Raw genomic sequence first — 21,864 nt, forward strand, 5'->3', positions numbered from 1 at the left:
CGTGGACAGGTAAGCGTTGTGGGGTAGGTGGTTGCGGCACAGCGCCCATGGTTCAATGAGCCGAGTTTTCTCTGTAATAGCCGCACTCGGGAGCGCGATGCGGGAGGGTGGATTTGTCAGATTTCATGCCGGTGTTAATTGCCTCATGGGAGGAGTGACTGACTGGCTATGTTGCTAGCTGGCGACTCACCTACAGTTATGAGGTACTTAAACGAGTACAACAACCCAAATGGCTACACCCGTCACATCACAGAGGACCGGGGCAATATTGCCAGATTAGCACGCGCCTTTCTTACTAAGACTTGTCTCCACCGCGTGTTTCGCTATGACCACCCGCCCCCTTAGCAATTTGCCTCCGTAGTACACCTGACTGCCTGGGGGTGTCTGCCTAAGCCACCATGCTGATTTTAGGACCCTGCTTTTGTCCTGCACTGTTGCACCTTAACTCCAGGGTGGCGTGCATGTTTATTTTCCAACCCCTACAGGACATCTACAAAGAGGTGTCCTGACGCTTGGGGTAATCTGCTGAAGCACACGCTTCTATTACTACAGGGTTAGTCTCACATACATTACCCATTACGGGTACTTTGTTTCTGTGTGTCCTACCATCTATGAACCTGACAACAGTCATCAGTTTTTAAGATGTTTTTATTATATAAATATATTTTTTCACTCGTATTAGCCCATGTTGGAGAGGTGCATTAAAGCCCCTCTACTTTGACAGTTGTAGCGCTTGTAGTGAGCTCCCATTGGATGACAACCCCTTCCTTTGCTTATGTCATCCTTTCCAGGTTTCAACAAGACGGGATCAGGCACACACTACTTAATAATAGGGTAGCAACACCTGTTAGTGTAGATAGTTCCTCTTGGTCCTGATGAAATGCTTAGTATCACTTTAAACGCAGTAGCATGAAACATGTCGACCACCACCACATAGAGTAGGTTTCTGCTTCCACGGATCCTTAAGCCTGAGAAGCAACCCTGCTTTTAGTGAGGTGGGTTACCACATTATTAAAATTTCCCTGTGGACTACCCGACCTCTTTTAAATCACATACACACATCTACACCCTTCACCATTGTTCCCTAGGGCCCTCACACCCACAGCACCATACCGCAGGAACAGAAGATCCCCGCCAAAGAGCCCCTTTATGGGTGCCCGTCGGGAATTGCACTGCCGACCCAACGAGGGGCAAGGCCATATGATGAAGCATGACACCTAGCTTGCTGGGTGTGTGAGGTCTCTAGTTCCGAATAGGAGGATCCCCCTCCTGTGTGCCTTAACTCACTTGCGTTTTCAACTGTCTTACTAGTCTTCTACTTAGGGGAACTGTGTACTTTTCTTCTTGATGCTCATTTTACATGAGTAATATGCCTGACCTCTTTTCCAGAGTCTGTGCCAAACTGTTCTTGAGGGGTATAATGATAGGTAGAGCAGACACTTTGTGGGGGGGCAAGCAAATTTGCCTGGGAGTACCCCTGTGTCATTTATCAGGTGAGAAGTAGCGTGCAGAGGCCATGCCATATCCCTTTCCATGCCCCCAGCCCATGGGATCAGGGAAACTCTCCCTGGGTATGAATCACAAGCAAGGGATGCAAGAGTCTTCCTTTATGTAGTTTTTAGAATTGTGATAAGGCATAGTCCTTGCATTGCACATTAAGGGAGAAATGACTCAATTTACATACATACCCGAAAGAGAACAGGACAGTGTTACAGACTTGGAATACAGGTCAGGAGTGTAAAGTAGTGTCACATTTGTAGGTTTGAGGCATCAGACCAGCCAAGTGATAAATTCTTAAATAAAGATCAGAGCACACTTCAAACACAAAGAGCAGGTTTTGAGAAAATCATAACAAGCATTCGATTTCAGATACTGGTGGATACTCAACAGACACTAAGCAAAAGAAAACCTTAGAGTAATGACTAAAGCGATGGTGGCGAGGATCCTAGAGCTAGTCTAAAACAGGGCTCAGGAAAAAACTGGTGATTTGGAAAAACACAGGCTGAAGAACTGGAAAACCACATCTTTGGAGTGATCAGGCATAGAACAGGTACGTTGAGAGCTAAGGACTAAAGCAATTGTGTGAATATGGTAGGAGAACATTTATTGGAGATAATGGGACTGTGTAAGAATGTTTAAGACTAAATCATGTTGTACTAGAGAAGATCAAAAACTACCTTTCAGGATATTCACACCACATCTTACTGATAAACATCCCAAAAAAGCGAGAATTGAATTTGAGGTTTATTGTTCGTCAGTGCAATGGGCATTTGGCCTACTTATTTAGGTCCTCGTTCACCTACATTTGGTTGGTCATCACATGAAAGGTCACAATGGAACCCAAAATGTCATGGAGCACATCCCAGAGGCCGTATCCACAGGATCTGGCAACACATTATTCTTGTCAAAGTCTTTGATTTGAAAAGCTGGCATCAGAACAGTTTTAGAGCAAATATTAGTTTTACGCTGGGGCAAAGGTTACATTTGTAGAACAGGAAAGAGAATACATATAAAAACTGGGCAATGACAGGAACAATAAATAAAGGAATAGTGGAGCAAAGGCTTCCTGAAAGTTAGAACTGGGCGACAACAAATACAGATATGTGGTAGTGTAGAGATCAGACCACCAACAGAGGAAGCAGTACTGATGCATCAGTGAAACACTAGTCATATAGCTGTGAGAGATAGACGGAGCAGGTCAGTCTAGTGATAGAGCAAAGACTGGCCATATGAATCCAGGTGATGGGAGGCATGCGTACATTGACACTGAAAGGGCCTTCAATAGTTTGGAGTGGCCATATTTGTTCAGGGTCTTGAGGGCATTTGGTCTGGGTGAGGGATTTGTGGCCAGGACAAAGATTCTGTATAACCGCTCGACTGCCAGGGTTAGAACGGGGGGAGTGATTTCCGAAGCCTACAGGGTGGGTAGGAGGACGAGATAGGGCTTCCCACTGTCTCCCCTCCTATTTGCTCTGGCAATAGAACCACTAGCTGTCCATGTGCGGTAGGGGAGGCACTACAGAGGCTTGGATGGGATGGGTCAGGTACACTACATTGCTCTATATGCAGACGATTTGTTAATGTTCCTCGCCAATGTTGCTGAGGAGCTGCAGGGTGCTCGAGACTTGCTGGCTAGACTGGGGAAAGTGGTGGGGCTCAAAATTAACTGGAATAAGATGTATATATCTCCGGTACAAGGGGGCAGAGCTGTACCGCCTGAGGGGCTAGATGTGCGCTGGGAAAGCAGCTGCTTGCCTTATTTAGGAGTCCGAATTAATCATGAGCCTGCTGACTTATTCGAGGGCAACTTAGGGTGTGCATTGAGAGCTGCCAGTAGTCATTTTGATTTCTGGGGGACTCTGCCTTTATCAGTAGCGGGGAGAGTCGCGTTGCTAAAGATGATAACCCTGCCTCATCTACTTTACTATTTTGGAGCGCTACCACTTTGGGTAACTGGAAAATATTTTGTCCAACTAAATTCTATGGTCACGAGATTTCTGTGGGGCTCAGGGAGGCGCAAGAGTGGCGTGAATACTATCATGTGCCCTAGAGAGGAGGGAGGGTTTGCAGCCCCTGATTTTGAGGCATATTACCACGCGGCCCAATTTCAATGGTTCACGCAGTGGATAGCGGGGAAGATGAAGATGGACCAGAGGGGTATGGACCTGGGTCTTCGCCAACTCGCTCGGATTCTACTCCAGCTGCTGCTATGCGAAAGAGAGGTGCCGAGGGATCAGTGGGTAGTACGACAATGCTAGAATAGAGCCAATAGGAGAGTTAAGGTGGGTCCCTCGTATGCGCCTGAGATTCCAGTGTGGCTCTGTGAGGTGTTACCGCATGGAGGAAAGATTTACAGAGGTTGCGGGACTGGAAAGAGCTGGGGATCTCCAATATTGGGGATCTTTATGAAGATGGTGCCCTCATACCATTCCAAGACCTCATGGAAAGATATGAACTGCGCGCCCAAGACTTTCTCTTGCATGCGGCATTGAAGGAAGCCATGCATTAACACTGGAGGAAAGGAATGGAGGAGCCACAGACCTTCCTCCCCTGTCAGTACGTGGTCACTTCAGCCGGGAAGGTCAAGGCAGTTACCTGCCTGTACAGGAGAGTTACACAGGGGTCTAGGACTCCCTTAGAGGGGCTGTGTGTTAAGTGGGAGGCTGATCAGGGGACACCTATAGAGGAAAAGCTGAGGGAGATGTTCATGGAGCGGGCATGGAAATGCTCCCGGAATGCGAGATTCCAGTCAATACAATTTTACGTGTTCCATCGGGCATACCTCATTCCTCTTAAATTCAATGAGTTTTTCAGATCCCACACAGCCTATCCAAGGTGCAAAATGGAAAATGCTGTGTTTGTGCACATGCTCTGGGAATGTCCACTTCTACACAGGTTTTGGGGGGAGGTCTTGACCAGACTAAAGGAGGGGACAGACAGGGAGTTGCAGCTGACTCCAGGTGTTTGCCTGTTACACTGGTTTCCCCATACTGCCCATACCAAGATCAACAGTAAATTGTTAGATTTAGGATTAGTCCTAGCTAAAAGGGAGATTACTAGTCGTTGGAAAGCGGTCACTACCCCTAATACAGCGCGATGGCTGCGGGAATTTACAAAGTGGGCGGATTGTGAGGGGATTTTCCAACTACAGATGGCCCGGAGAACCAACAATGATAAACTACTGGGAACGGGGAGGGCCTGGCTAGCGATGGCGGACCTACTTAAGAGCCCGGCTGATGACGATGACTGACCTTCTGCGGGCGGGGGACTCACCCTCCAGTTCAGGAGCATTGCCTCTGGTGCGTGGGTGGGATGGATGTTGGGTGAGGCGATTGAAGTGAGAGCATCCTCCTGGATGGCACCCTGATTACTGACATAAGGATTTCAATAGGGTGGTAGGAATAAATACTGGGTAACAAGAGAGATATAAGGAAGAGCGACATGTCTGAGGGGAGGGGGAGGAAGGGACGGAATGGGGAACAGGGAAGGGGGGAGTTGTTGTTGTTTTTAGTGGCCTTAGGAGGGGAGGAGTCCGAATATGAACAACCTTAGAGCAGCGTGGCTCTGACCTCCGGGATAGAGTTAAGGTTTGTAATGGCTTGGTTTAAAGTACTTTGTGGACAATAATGCTGAAGGCACCAGGGATGAAGACCTAGAGGGAGTAGTCCGGATTGTGAATATGACATACTATATCCTTAAAATGACACAATACTGTATACTTAAAGGTAATGTGCACAAGAAATATGGAAGGTCATGCATATGGTAAAGGAAAACTTAATAAAGTTTGTTTACAAAAAAGACTTGAACAATGAAAGGACTATGACTGGAGCAGAGGCTTGCAGTGTTAAAAGCATGTGACTGAATAATGTTAGTTCAGATGCACGAGCAGCATTAGAGCAATCATTTACAGCCCCTCCTGTAAACATACATGACCAGACTAGTTTTGTGCCTGTGCACAGGGTATACAGTCATCTGAAAACACTTGAATTGTATACCCCCAGCAGGAGAACCTAAATCCGGCTTTTGAGTTAATAATAGATTGGGAGCACATATCCTGGGTATGGTTGATGATCATTATGTTATTATATTTGGACTGCAAACTGTTCAATAACAGATCTGACTCATTCAGCTCGCTCAAAGAGTAGCTTTAGTTGAGGATGATGCCTGATGTTGCAAAAAGATCTTTACACATCGGTATTTTTCTCCTCAACGTGTGAGGACTATGATTGAATGCAATGAATAAAGTTGGCAAAGGTAACCCACAACAAATTTAAAAAACACGCATAAGAGGCAAAACAAAACCAGTCCTTTTACAGGGAGGAATTTCAAAGTTGCAGATAAATTAATACCAACTCTTGTTGTCTTATACATGAAATTTTCATTCGTCCTGACTGTAATCATAAATTCAACCCACACCAATCAAACCTGGGGTAACACTGCCCTTGTTGCATCTGGGGAACTTTGTTTCAAGTCCTACCACCGGCAACAATGAGCAGAGATTCCCCAGTTTCTGAAAATCAACTCTCACATATCAGGTTGGTGAAATTCAGAAGCTCATAAAGGTAGAATTAACTTTTACTGTACCTGATATTTCAAGAATAAGAATAACGGCAACACTTTTCCACCGGATGTTTCCTCTAACAGCCATTTTGTTTTGTTAAGTAGTGTCACTATGAAAATTTCTCTCCTCTTCTTCGTCTTCATTTTAAACTCTGAAAAGATAACATTGCGTGTGAGACAATGAAGCAGTTGCAAAAAAACTTGGGGCCATATTATCAAGAAAGGGCGATACATTATCGCCGCTTTTATCGGCAGGACACTGCCGCTAAAGCGGTGATAATGGGCTTGATAATATGCCCTTGTGAATTCCAATGGAATCCCAGGTTAACACCAGAACCAGGGCTACTATGGGAATTCACAAGGGCATATTATCAAGCCCATTATCGCCACTTTAGCAGTAGTTTCCTGCCGATTAAAGCGGTTATAATGTATCGCCCTTTCTTGATAATATGGACCTTGATCATTTCAAGTTAACCTCTAAATTCAGTGGGAATTAAGATCAGATTTTACAACATGCATCAGTAAAGGTTATCACATACCTGCCTAGAACCTCTTGGGTTTGTACACAGGCAACACTTGTTCATTTCATGAGGGCATGAGATTGAAGTCCTTCAACAAGTTCTAATCAAAGCACCTGGAACTAAAAATGGCTTCCTTTTCCTTGACAGTGTATGCATCAGTGGTATACTTCTATATTTACCTCAAACCGAATGGGTTGTGGGTTACTGCCTCAGATCATTCTGAACAGAACTACTACCACATTTAAAAATAAATGTAGACTGTTTACTTGTGTTTCATTATATTTAGCATTTTTATACAGGTCTCCAGAGCATCTTGCAAGGCATTACACTAGTACTAAGCCTCAACCGCATAGTAATGACATGAACATGTCTGTCTTCTAATTGAAACATCAAGATCCTAGATGCAGACTGCCGAGTAAAAGTGGTCTCATTTACAGTTTAGAAGAGTACTCCCAAACTGTTGGAAAGGTGGCAGCTCGGCTTCCATCAGCCCCAGTGTGGGATGTCTAGAGGGAATATTTTATCAAAAGTGTTCTCACCGACACAGTAGGAGCACTTTTGGCAAAAATGTGTGTGAGGAATGCCTGGCTAGCTGGCCTTCCATTACTTGCCAGAATGCCGGGCCGATCTGAATTTTTACAAACATAAACACTATGAAAAGAAAAATAAATGTGCCTGACACATAGAGTTCTCTGCTAGCGCTTAGGAGAAAATAATGCATTTTTTTCCTGCTAAAGATCACCATGCATTGCGGTCGTGGGCAGGAAAACTTTGCATCGGAAGGTTTGTTCTAAATCGGGAAAGCCTTCTGAAATGGTGGTCCTGTGACAATGGCGATTTTGGCCAAAATTGCACCGTCACCCTTTATCAGTGCTTAATTTGACCCTGTCGTTTCAAGTGGGGCCCTTCTGCACTCATTTTTGGGGACCGACACTCATTTTCCCTGATCATTTACATAATATGGACTGCACAAATATCATGACACACACATATTGTGTCAAAAATATCGTTGACTCAAATATAGTTTCCCTATACTATTAAAGGGAAGTACAAAAATATCGAGAGAAAAATCCAGTTTTGACTAATATGGTAAAAAATATGACAAAATATAATTTTTCAATAGATACAAAGTTTCAAACAATAAATCTTAAAAAATTAAATACCTAATATTCAAATAAGGTATATTAAATAGATTTAAGTGGCATTTATTAGAAACAATTAATATATACTTATATAATCATACACACATAAATACATGTGTGTGTATGTTTACATATATTAAATATGACAAGCTACTATTATTAAATATATATATTTTACATTAATATTAATTTGTGGTGTTTTAAAAATTTACTACTATAAAAAGCATATATATATATATATATATATATATATATATATATATATATATATATATATATATATATATATATATATATATATATATATATATATATATATATATATATATATATATATATATATATATATATATATATATATATCCAAAGTTCATTGTAGAAATAAAGTGCAACAATAATGATCCCAGCACCCCAATTGCTGGAAGCAGATTTTATTATGGCAAAGATACGACCCTACGCGTTTCGGAAAACTAGTTTCCTGCACAATTGGGGTGCCGTGGGTCATTGTTGCACTTTATTTCTACAGTGAACTTTGGATGTTTGGGGTTTTGTTAACCCGCCACGGCCTGCCGTCGTCTGTGGCTTGAGTTGAAGTGAATCACTGCTTTGGATATACATATATATATTTATGTATCGTAAAACCGACAAGCCAACAAGGCGTACTGCCAGCGTAAAGATTGGTGCAGACTTGAACTGAGGCTACTAACAGTTTTATTGCCTAGTGTTTTGCGCAGAAACACGTTTCAGCCACCACTGACTTTGCAACACCATTGAAGATGCTTTTAAACATGCATATTGCATATTGTGTCATCATGAAAAATGACAACAGACCTCACCACAACCATCTCACAGTGTCTATTATTTGCCTCAAATAAATTATAAAACAATATAAATACATGAAGTAGTACATTCAAAGAGCCTGCCAAAATAAAGTTTGCATCATTACAAATCTTGCACGTGTATTGCAGGTTTCCAGTTTAAACTGAATTCATTTCCATACAAATTCAAGTCTAGAAAGGCTCCAAATTCATACATATTCATCAACTATTAATGTCATAGTGACAAAACAATGACTGGTTAGTAGTCCTGAAATATCCTATTTTTGGACATCTTATGAAAGAATAATATAAAGTGGAATTAATTTATGTAACACAATTGATCCAGAGAGGACACAAACCCTGCATTTGCTGACACAAAATCCAGTTGAGTCCAAGTGGGCTCCTATTAAAGGTACCCATTAAAGGACTAAAGTCAGATGATACACATTCATTAGTGTAGTAGAGCCCATGCATCAATCAGTTGATTTAAATTCACCACAATTAAGCCCTCGTGAGAATTCACTGGTTAACAAAAATCAAAAGTGCTTCCGTTTTCCATGATTAAAAACATAACATTCAGTGCACAATTTGGGTTGGCAGGAGAACATACCAACACCTGGCCCAACACAGAATGCTCCTTATAAAATAAATACATAAAATTTGAAAAGTACAAAAATGTAAAGCAAAATTAAAAATAGAAATACATTTACTAAAAATATTAAATGAAAAAAAATATATATATACACTTATGTATATATATATATATATATATATATATATATATATATATATATATATATATATATATATATATATATATATATGTATATGTATATATATATATATTCACTAAAGAAACATAGGTTTCAGGGACGTTATAGTTAGTTGAACATTTGACTCATATAAAACCAGAGAAATTCGCCTGTTATAGTTAGTTGAGCTAACTATAACTCACATGCCCACAATGCACTGCTTATGATGTCACATATTACATCACTCATGACATGGTCAGTGACATCACTGATGACATATACTCCAACACTCACATATAGTGGCTTAAAACATATGTAGTTAGTCACAGATATACCACTGAGACATTTATTGACTCACCAACACACCCATAGACACACTAACTCACCCATACAGCCCTTTCCAGATGCACTTTTTAATCGATACAGCCACTGAATCACCCACTCAGACTTCTATGCACAGACTCATACACCTACCCACCCACACAGACAGTCAGGGACCCATACAGATACTCACACAACAAATCAATAACCTACATAGACACTCATGTAGCTATTCAGCAACCAATGCATTTGCTTACAACCAATGGAGAGACCAATTTAGACTTTTACACAGTTTAGTCACTAACCCATGCATTCAGTAAGACACGTTCAATCACTCACTTATACAGTCAGTCACACACGTACGAAATAATTCCTTTAGTCACTTGTAAATGCATTCATTCTTCAATACACCTTGGCATATATATATAAAACATATTTACATTTTATAGAAACAACATTCACTGGATGATGTCATGAGTGATGTCATCCAGTGTTGTCATTTGAGATAAATGAGTATACGTAAGACTAACTTATTTCAGGAGTGGGTGTATTAATTAGCGTCTGCTTCTATAAGTGATTGTATAAGACAGTAAATATGTGTTAGTATCTGTATAAATAGGTGATGTGGTATGTTTAAAAATAACGAAGTTGGTGTAAATAACTGTATACATGATTAAATGGGTATGTGATTCATTCTTTGTATTACTAGGCGTGTGAGTAACACTATGTATAAGTCCCTGGATGTGTGTGTAGACCTAGGAAATAGTGAGTGCTTGGTCCACCATCTTGCAAAACAGCAGACATTCTACTGCCCTTCTGCCCTTCCTTGGTGCTGTGACTGCGTCCCCCTCCGATCCCACTTAATGGAACCTGAGAAAATCTACTACATATATATATAAATATATATATATATATATATATATATGTATATATTACCTACTGGCGATAGCCAGTAGGTATATATAGTTGGGATTTTTTCTCTATGGAACTTTTGAAAATTCTATGCCTAATAACTTTGGCGTTTGTGGACGGAATTGGCTGAAATTTTCAGGAAAATGGCACATTTTGTTTCTGAGCAGCTCCTGGAAATTTGGGGGGGGGTTCGTCAAGGGGGGGCCGAGAAAAAAGGGGGGTCCCAAAACGCGTTTTTCCCATGTTAATTTCCATAGGGCGGCTGGACTCACTTTTAGCCCGAACGGCTGAATGGATTTCCACGAAACTTGGCAAAATTGTAGGGACTGTTAGCCCGATGTGCCTTTGCTAGGTCTCAATATATGTGCTTCAGTGAATTTTGAGAAATTAACGTTTAAAACAAGATATATATCTGTAACAGCGCTCCGGGCAGCGCTCCGGTTCGCGTACTTTTCGCGTATCGGAACTTTGCGAAGCGAAGCTGATTGGCTCTCCGGTGTCTGTCAACATTCTAAACAGTCCGGTGCGGCCGCCATCTTGTCTCTCGGTAGGATCGAGAGACAAGAGGAGGCCAAAACAAAGGGGGAAATGAAGGAAAGGGGGCAAGGTAGACCCCTTCTGACCCCCTAGGATTGATGAGGGGATATTATAGAGCCACGCTGGGCCCCAAAAAAAAAAAAAAACATTCCGATTTTTTCGCCGTAGAGACGCGTCTTGGTACGCGAACCGGGCAGCTAACCGGGCAGCTAACCGGGAAGCTAACCGGCAGTGTAACGGGTCTGTTATCATTGTAAACAGTCTGGAGCGGCCGCCATCTTGTCTCTCTGTGGGATCGAGAGACAAGAGGTGGAAAAAAACAAAAGGTGTAAATGAATGAAAGGGGTAAGGCAAACCCCTCCTGAACCCCTAGGATTGATGAGGGGGCTATTAAAGTTCCCTGGGGGGTAAAAAAAAAAAATTGCGATTTTTCGCGGTAAAGGTGCTTCCTGGTACGTTAACCGGGCAGCTAACCGGCAGCGTAACGGGAGTCCGACATATTGTGTTTTTTGAACGTTTGTGATATGTGCACGTGTGGATTTTGTCTAATTAAGGTTAAAAAAATATATATATATCTTTAAGCGTGTTCTGGCGCGCTTACGTTTTGGGTTTGGTTTGCGCTGCAGAGACGATACGTCACGGTTATGCGATGCATTATTAGGCGTCTCACGGGCTACGTGATACATCACTTAATAAAGAATATATTTTACAGCTATAGATATTAGCTTTTAAAAAACCAATGAAATTCACAGAAAAAAACATAGGTTATAGACCATATATAGTTAGGAATTTGCATTTACAAAACCTTGAAAATTCACTGAAAAAACCATAGGTTATAGACCATATATAGTTAGGGATTAGCATTTAAAAAACCTTATTTTATTTGCACAAAACCATTGAAATTCCATATATAGTTAGTTGCACTAACTATATATCGCGGACCCGCAATCCACTGCTAATGATGTCACATATTACATCATTCATGACATGGTCAGTGACATCACTGATGACATCACTGATGACATCTCAAATGACATCACTGATGACATCACTGATGACATCTCAAATGACATCACTGATGACATCACTGACATCTCATTTGACATTACTGATTACATCACTGATAATATCATTTATGTGATAATACATCTTCAGACTCTAATATAACCTTAGATACACTCAGTGTAAACAGGCACTCACAGACTGTCACACATCCATGGAGTTACTCACACACCTAGTCAGTCATGCATAGAATCAATCACACCTCCATTTCCTCAACTATACAGTTATACACACCTTACTTATTCAAACATATACTAACACATATTTACTCTTATACAATCCTTGATACAAGTTCACAATGATTCATACAGCCACTCTCACATTCACTGGCTCTTATGTTCAGTTATTTATATATGTCAACTCTCACATGGAGTGTGTTTTACATATGTACTTACTTTGACATGTAGAACTGAGATATCCATTCACTCACCAATATACTCATGCACACAGTCAACTGTCCATACAGCTGTTTCTACATGCACTTTTGAACCCATACACCTAGGGAATCAACTGCTCACACATCTATGCACAGAGTTATACACCTCCCAGCCACCCACACACATACTCAGTCTCCCGTACAAATACTTGGGCAACCATTCAATAACCCATATAGTTACTGATATAGCTACTGATTTAAACATGCAGCAGTTTACAGAAGAACATAAATAATGATTGCCAAATTAAGACACTTTAATCACTAACCCATGCACTCAGTGAGACACATTTAATCATTCTCTCATACAGTCAGTCATGCACCTACTAAATCCTTCATCCAGACACTTATACATCCACTCATTCTTCAATATGTAAGACATATTTTAACTTTACAGAAACATACAGTCACTGGGTGTTGTCATCAGTGATGTCATCAGTGATGTCATTTGAGATGTCATCAGTGATGTCATCAGTGATGTCACTGACCATGTCATGAATGATGTAATATGTGACATCATTAGCAGTGGATTGCGGGTCCGCGATATATAGTTAGTGCAACTAACTATATATGGAATTTCAATGGTTTTGTGCAAATAAAATAAGGTTTTTTAAATGCTAATCCCTAACTATATATGGTCTATAACCTATGGTTTTTTCAGTGAATTTTCAAGGTTTTGTAAATGCAAATTCCTAACTATATATGGTCTATAACCTATGGTTTTTTCTGTGAATATATATATATATATATATATATATATATATATGAAAAGACGATTCCTGCATGAAGAACCGGAGAGACACAGCGGGGATTTCAGGAAAGGATTTTAATCCAGCAGAGTGTGGCATGACGCGTTTCGACAACAATGTCTTTTTCAAATGCCTGTTACACCTTCAAATCTGCCAATCCGTTTTTTAAGTAGAAAACGGCGTCTTGCCATTGGTGGCCATCCAGGTGGGTCAGGTTGATTGGAGGAAAGGCGTCGTAGCTGCGTCGGCAAACTACAACTCCCAGCATTCAACAGTCATGGAAAGCCAGGTAAGTTACTCCCCCTGAAACCACTGTTATCTCGTGGAGTGCTGGATGAATGTAGACGCTTGTAAAACGAAAAGACTGTGCTGTTGCTGAAGTCTTCTCCTCTCCCGATTCTCCAAGCGTCTTGACCGCTAGTGACTCCTGCAACGCTGTTCATGAAGCCAAGAATACCGTGATCCTGACATCTCCGTGAGGTCACGGACTGCTGGGCTGCAGCGGAAGCCTTGCTGATTAGGAGAGCGGCGAGCCTAACCACTAGTATATGTAGTAGAGCTTTGTACTCTCTACATTCCTATGTGACTCTTAGAGTTTATCCATTTGTATCTCTTCCTTGAGTGACTTTACAACTTGTACATTTGCAATTGTTTCCTGTTTGTATCTCTTCCTTGTATGACTCTACAACTTGTACATTTGAATTTTTTTCTGTTTCTATCTCTTCCTTGTGTGGCTTTATAACGTGTACATTTGCAATTTTTTCTGTTAGTATCTTTTATGTAACACATCTAATCCTAAGTCCTTATGTATCGCAACTGATTCTTATGTAAAGCGCTCTGACACCTTTGGGTAATATTGGCGCTATATAAAATCGCATTAAATAAATTCTTCTGTGTATGGTTTCAAAAACAGTAGTCAGCATTTTAGAATGGGTGTATCAAAGTTTATAGTAGAGTATCAGTATGTGCATCAGATTGTCACATGGATGATGTCATGAGTGGTGTCATGAGTGATGTCATTTGAGATGTCATCAGTGATGTCACTGACCATGTCATGAGTGATGTAATATGTGACATAATCAGCAGTGCATTGCGGGCGCACAAGTTATTTTTAGCTCAACTAACTATAACAGGCGAATTTCTCTGGTTTTATATGAGTCAAATGTTCAACTAACTATAACGTCCCTGAAACCTGTTTTTTTTGGTGAATTTCTAAGGTTTTTTAAATGCTAATTCATAACTATAACGTCTGTAAAACCTATCTTTTTTTCAGTGAATTTTGAACGTTTTTTAAATGTTAATTTCATATTTTAATGTTTATACAACCTATATTTTTTTTATTATATTTGAAATATTTTGGAACTCTATTATACGTCTTTTTTTTAACTTTAAAAATCATTTAATGTTTTATATCTTCCCCCAAATAATGTATATATTTTTTGGGGGAGGAGAAAACTGCACTCCCATACCCGTAGCATACCAAGCTCCATCACCACATGAATCCTATCCGCCATATTGCTAAACTCGTAAATGATGCGCATTTTGTATCCGATGAGTTTGTGGCACAGCGTCCCGCGTAACATCATATACGCATGAAGTCACCCCATGTACTACTTTGGTATCCGAAGGATATGCAGTACCAAGCCACGCTTTACGTCATGTACGTATAGGGTCGCGCCTGTTGCACGTTGCATATTCGACGAGTACACACTGCCAGGCCATGTGTTAGGTCACAGACATATAGTATCGGAGCCGGGTACGTCATTCCCTGTTTTTTGTCTCTAAAGTATATCTAAATAACTTTAAACCTTATATGAGAACAAGCAAAAATCTAAATTATTCCAAACATTTTTATATTTCTAACTGTAATAAACTTATATTATGATGAATATATTTTGGCAAAATCACGTCTGGTGCGGTCTCCTTCCGCTCTCGGTGCACGATTGCCATGTGGCCTTAAAAAAAAGCATTTGATTGGTTCATAACATTTCCCATTGTAACAGTTGTACGACTCCACCCACTTTACTCACTCTCTCTACAGAATTTGATGAGAGACTCCTCTTCTGCTTAGAAAGCTTTTTTGAAAAGTGTTTTCCTGTATACACATATCTTATACTACACACAAAATGCAACGATCTTCAATATTCATGCTCTGTACATTGGGTTTCCACGTGTGATTGTCATGCATCTTAAACATTCCATCAAAAAATAAATATGTGTTACATGATGCTCCAGGTGTGTGTGTGTGTGTGTGCACATTATTGTGCTGCCTTTCGGCCTGGGTATTGGTGGCTCTAAGGAGCATCATCAGCCACGGGCAGACTGCACATCCTGGATCACATGCCATCTCATTAACAATAGTTTCTGCCCTCCCGACACATGCTACACTAATCTAAATTGCACTCTCTGTGAGGTCAAAACTACAAAAGAAACACACATAATTACACTTTCTGGCCAGGCAGGAACTGAACAACGCCCAAGTACCTGGAATAATTATTCACACCCCTACGCTGCCTGGCGTACGCAAGCCCAGCCCACTTTGCGTATGTATAAATAGGATAACCACGACGCCACACGTCCCTCTTCTTCCACACTACCTCAAATGATATGCCGCATCCACTGCGCATATCACAATGCGCAATAAAAAAAGGAAATGGATCCATGAGGTGTACACCATCCTGGCAATCAACACAGGCTCTAAATTGTGAGCCCTACTGCCCGTCGTCTACAAAAGGTATCTATGAGGTGTACACTCTCCTGAAATCAACACTCTATCTGAATTGTGAGTACTGCTGCCCATAGTGTTTGCTCACATAACAAGGTAAGCAGAGCGGCCTGGGTGCACAGGGCCTCCAATTGAGCACGGTGTGGGGAGAGGGGTGGGGTGCTTCAGCCTGGCTGCGCAGGTGCCAACAAATGATATTGCTGGGCGTAATGATGTGATCTCTGTCCTCATTCAGTCTCATCTCTGTCTCATTTTTTTTTTTATTTCTTTTTATTAAAACAAACATCAGCATAAAAACATTACAGTGGGTGAATTACATTAGCTGAGCAGACGACTCGAGGCAAGAGAATATAGGAACTCAAATAAAAATGTCTAAACATCACAGGGAGGGGGGGATCATCTGGCATTTCCACAAAGGGCGGCGTACAAATTTCTCCCCTGTAGCTATTCCAAGGTCCCCAGATCTTCGACCATTTACGAGGGCGCCCCCTTGCAACGTACGCAGTCTTTTCCCTAAACATACTCCAATCTAGAATATTTTTCCATACTTCAAGCAAGGGGGCCCGCTCTGCACCCCACAATTGTGCAATGTCACGTTTAGCAATCATGTTTCCTAATGTGACCCATTGTATCTGCGCGCTATTGAAATCAGTAGGTTCCCATATGTTAAGCAGGCATCTCCTTGCCTCTGGGGAAAGAGAGATCCCAATCACCTCTTTGATTGTATTGTGAATGCGGTGCCAATACACCCCTATGGAATCACACTCCCAAATGATGTGCATAAAGGTGGCGATGGAGCCACAATTTCGTTTACAAAGCCCCGTGTCTGAGAGACCCATGTGCATCAGCCTGGGGCCCATGAGGTATACTCTATGTAAAATTTTCAGCTGTACCAGACAAAGGCGAGCAGGAATAGCAACCTCTCTAGGGGACGACACTGCAGACTGCCAGTCTTCATCGTCTAACTCGAGCCCATCCCTTATCCACTTATCTCTAAGTGCACCAAGAGAGTCGGTCCTGTTATTGATCAATTTCTTGTAAATAAGAGAGATCGTCTTATCAGGCAAGTGACCATCAAGTATCCTGTGTTCCAGGGGAGAAGACTCTGAGGGCTCAGCACCACTAGGTAGTACTGCCAAGAGAGAGTGTCGAATCTGCAGGTATCGAAAATATTCATAGGGTGCAAGCTTATATTCTTTCTGCATTACTTCAAATGATTTAATCTCCTCCTTCCCCCAGATATCCTTAACAGAGGAGATACCAATTAGATCCCACCTGTCAAATCCCTTCGTCTTCCAGAGCCTATCAAGACTCTCAGAGTCCAACAGCGGGGTGGCCATGGTCACTCTATCCTTCCAGCCCAGGGAACTTGTTACCCCATGCCACACCTGTACCGAATGTTTAGTAGGTCCTGTCAATTGCGTTCTATTAGGCCGAGAACATAAGGCTCTACTATAAGTATTACCGGGGAGCAACCACCTGTCCATGGCATAGCCTGGATCATCAATCCTGCCATATGTACAGTGGTTAATTGCTGCAAGATGTGCCGCCCAGTAATGTCGTTTGATGTCCGGGAGTGCAATGCCACCATCATACCATGAAAGAGTCAATTTAGCCAATGCAATACGTGGCCGCCCCTCCCAGAGTAAACTTCGCTGCAGCCCCTCAATCTCATGAAAATAGCTCGATGGCACCACATCTAAGGAGTTTTGTAAGATGTAAAGAAAACGTGGAAGAGCCATCATTTTAAACAAAGTCGCCCTACCTAATAGTGAGAGAGGGAGCCTCTTCCAGCTAGATACGTCCCTCCCAAGTCGAGCAAGAGGGGGAAGCAGGTTTCGGGAATACCTAACTGACGGATCTAAAGAAACAAAAATTCCCAGATATTTTAAGCCGTCCACACTATATTGTATAGGACAGTTCCCAGGAGGTACAGGAGAATCCCCTCTCAACACGAATAAAACCGTCTTACTCCAATTAATAGTTAGGCCAGAGTTACGTTCAAAAGAGGCAAGGACATCACACACCACCATGAGAGACTTAAGCGGGGAGGTCAAATACAACAAAATATCATCCGCGTATAGGGAAATGCGATCCTCCCATTCAGGGACCAGCGCAGCGCCCTTATCGAGGGTTCCCAGCGTATCCATGCCGCCAAGGGCTCAATTGCGAGCGTAAAATGAAGAGGGGACAGCGGGCAGCCCTGCGGGGTGCCACCCCCCAGCAGAAAGGTCGCCGAAACTTTGTTGTTCACAACTACTTGAACCAAAGGTTCAGAATACAACAGACCCACCCAACCAATAAATCCAGGGCTGAACCCAAACTTGGCCAACACCACCCACAAATATGGCTATTCGACTGTGTCAAAGGCCATCGTAACATTCAGGGACGCCACAATAGCCGGCTCTCGTATCGTATGTGCCCTGGCCAGAACCCCATGCAGTCTGTGCAGGTTCAAAGCTGTGTTTCTATGAGGCATAAAGCCCGATTGATCATGGTGAACCAACTCAGTGATGACCTTTATCAGCCTATTGGCCAATATCTTAGCCAGAATTTTGGGTTCTGAGTTCAGGAGGGAGATAGACCTATGTGAAGCACAGCTGGTCTTGACCTTACCCTCCTTATGTATCACAACAATTGACGCTATCCTCTGGTCTCTCGGGAGGGTTCCCTCCTCTCTAGACTGAAGAAACATTCTTCTCATATAAGGTGCCAGGCGGTCCGGTTTAAGCTTATATAGATCTATAGGGAGACCATTAGGGCCTGATGCCTTACCAGAGCGTATAGAACGGATAGCCAAGGCAACCTCATCCGCCGAGAGATCACTATCCATGAAAGTCTTATCTTCCGGAGAGAGATGTGGGAGCAGCAGATCACGAAGCAAATGATGAGAGTCAGCCTCCGGCCTGGTAGAGGCTGAAGTATAAACGGAGCGGTAGTGCTTGGCGAATTCCTGGCGAATTCCTGTGCTACGAGATCCTCCCCCTCCTCTGTCTTCAACTTAGGGACAAGACGGTCAGCCAATTCCTTCATATCCAGCCATGCTATAAGTTTCCTCGCTTTATCCCCCAGATCATAGAGCCTACCCTGCTGTTCCCTACCAATTGCCCTCGCCCTGTCGGAGACAAGCACCTTATAGTCGTGTTGTTTAAGATTCAGATGGTGAAGCCTATCCTGCGTCACCTCTTGCGCCAATACTCCCTCCAGTCGCTCGATTTCCGCCTCCAATTCCACCACCTCCCTCTGCTTCTCTTTCTTAGTTCCCGCTAGTAATGAGACCGCCTGCCCCCTACCCACAGTCTTAAATGCCTCTCACAGGGATATCAATGAAGAAACAGACCCCTCATTAAGGACAAAGTATTCTTCTAACCTGATGAGGAGTTCCTTGCGAACCTTGGGGCACTGCAAATACCAAGGATTTATTGGGGCAACATGCCCTGCAGAGCCACGTTGTATGATAACATGGACCCATAATGGAGAGTGGTCCGAAATCCCTCTAGCCAGATGGCTGACCTCCGCCACATACATAGATTGGGATGCAAGGACAAGGCAATAGTCCAATTGCGACAGGCTATTATGTGCCCCAGAATGGAATGTGTACTGCTTCTGATTAGGGTGTCGCATCCTCCAACAATCCACTAGGCCCATTGCCTCAATAAAGTCGGGTAACCAGCATACCGAATGCCCCAGAGCTTGGGGGGATATCTATCCACATCTCCAGAGACAACAGCATTAAAGTCGCCTCCCATCAGCAATAGACCCTCCGGGAGAGACTGGAGGACTGACCCCAGGTCAGCCAAAGGTGAGGCCTGAAGCCCAGGTGGAGCATATACGGAAAGAAGGGTGATTTGGCGAACCTCCCACCGGCCTGACACTCCAACATATCTGCCTCTTTCATCCTCCCACACAGAGGTGACAGACAGCGGGAATGAGGTACGGATCAATACTCCCACCCCTCTCGACCCTGAGGTGAACCCCGCATGTGCGATCAATTTATATCCCATCCGATGCAATGCCTTACATGAATTGCCTACCAGATGGGTTTCTTGGAGTAATACTACATCTGGTGCTCGTCTCTTTAGAAACGGAAGGATTGCACTACGTTAAATCTTGTCCCCTAGCCCGTTAACATTCCAACTCAATACTTTTATTTCAATACCCCATCACCACACCAGCCCGTCCACCATTTTGACGAATACTTGATGCTGATGAAACTTATAAACCTAACATTACTAAACATGAACAGGCTCCCCCAACTGCCACCCTCCCTGCTGCCCTGCCCACGGGCCACAAAACAACCCGCTGAAAACGGCAGAGTGCCTGTCGCCCCAAACACTTCAAAGAAAGAAATAAACAATGGAATGGAGGAGGATCCCATTCCACCACCCACGCCAAGCACCCGACCCAACAACAAGTCAACCCCCCCCTGAGCCCGGGTCCGAACATCCCTCAAAGTACAAGTCATTCAGGATATGTTCCGGCTCCATTCAGCAGTGGCACGATTTCCTGAGAGAGGCATAAAAAAGATGCAAGATGATTCTCACTCGCGTTCCAGTCCCGCCTCCTCCTCCGCATGGCCCGACGACTCCGCTTCATCTCCAGGGAGTGTGTCTAGCCAGTCTGATACCACCTCAGAATTGTTAAAGAACCATACCTTTCCACGCGCCTCAACTCTCAAGCGTGCGGGAAACATCATGGCATATATCAGACCTCTATCACGTAGTTTCTTTTTAACTGCCAGAAAGTTCCGACGTTGCTTCTGCACTGTTTGCGTGAAGTCTGGGGAAAAAAGGAGAGGTCAGCGTTCTCAATTTGGACAGGGCCACCAACTCTGGCTGACTGCAGGATAAGGTCTCTGTCACGAAAGTTCAGAATCCTAGCGATCAGCAGGCGGGGCGGGGCCCCCGGTTTCGGCGTCCCTCCCGGCACCCTGTGCGCACGCTCCATGGTGAATAATTTACTGAGGCCCTTGGGTTGATGCTGGTTAAGGATAATTTCCTCCACAAATAGGTCTGGTGCAGGCCCCTCCGATCTTTCCGGAACACCTATTATACGTATGTTATTCCTCCGGGCCCTGATCATGTATTCATCCAATTTGCGTTCCGCTTGCTCATGGGAGGTATGGAGCACCCAGACTTCCTGTTGGAGCTGGGCAACATCCTCAACCAAGCTAGAAGTTTTAATGTCCAAGGCTTTAACCTTCTTGTTCGCCTTAGTCAGATCCGCCTGTATAAGAATGACTTCTATGGACACCGTATCCAGTTTGGAATCCATAGTCTCCATTTGTTGACCCAAGGAGGACTTAACTCCGTCTATGGCACCCATAATGTCTTGTAGCGTGACTTCCCCCTCTTTGTCGGATCTAGAACATGAGGCCATTGTAGGAGACCCCAATCCTGTAAACGAGGTTTTAGGCAGGGTATATCGATCAAGCTTATTGGATTGTGTCAGTCTAGGGGCTCGCTGCGATTTTGGAGGGTTCTTCTCCCCATCTTGCCTTGCCGCCATTTATTCTGCCGTTATCATTCAGCCTGGCTAGTTCCTCAGGGAATTCTCTACCGGTTCACTCCGAGTCACCCGAGCGTCCCCATGTGACGGGCCTAGTACGGCCACCTCGGGACTATGCACAGCAAGTTACTCCGATTGACTCCGTGCCCACCTATATGTATCACTGCAGTTGGCGAGTTGCGCCACAGAAAGCACCGGAGGGCTAATCATATACCCCCACATACACCGATACCCCCACAGAATGTAGAGAGTCATTCAGAGGGGGGTTGTTATCCCGCAACACACCACATCTCACTGCCAGGAATCGTCCACATCGTCGCTCTG

General features: G+C 43.2%; 1 protein-coding gene across 1 annotated transcript in view; it reads right to left on the bottom strand.

The window, feature by feature from the left end:
• Positions 1-21,864, bottom strand: part of LOC147751001 (nucleotide-binding oligomerization domain-containing protein 2-like) — a 343,212-nt gene that overhangs the window by 153,468 nt on the left and 167,880 nt on the right. Inside the window, exon 2 of the mRNA XM_086918890.1 lies at positions 6,085-6,212. Coding sequence (XP_086775016.1) covers positions 6,085-6,148 — 64 coding nt within the window. The 5' untranslated portion in view covers positions 6,149-6,212. The remainder of the gene's footprint in view (positions 1-6,084; positions 6,213-21,864) is intronic.

The sequence above is a fragment of the Lissotriton vulgaris genome, chromosome 1_1, assembly GCF_964263255.1.
Source record: "Lissotriton vulgaris chromosome 1_1, aLisVul1.2, whole genome shotgun sequence".
NCBI lineage: Eukaryota > Metazoa > Chordata > Amphibia > Caudata > Salamandridae > Lissotriton > Lissotriton vulgaris.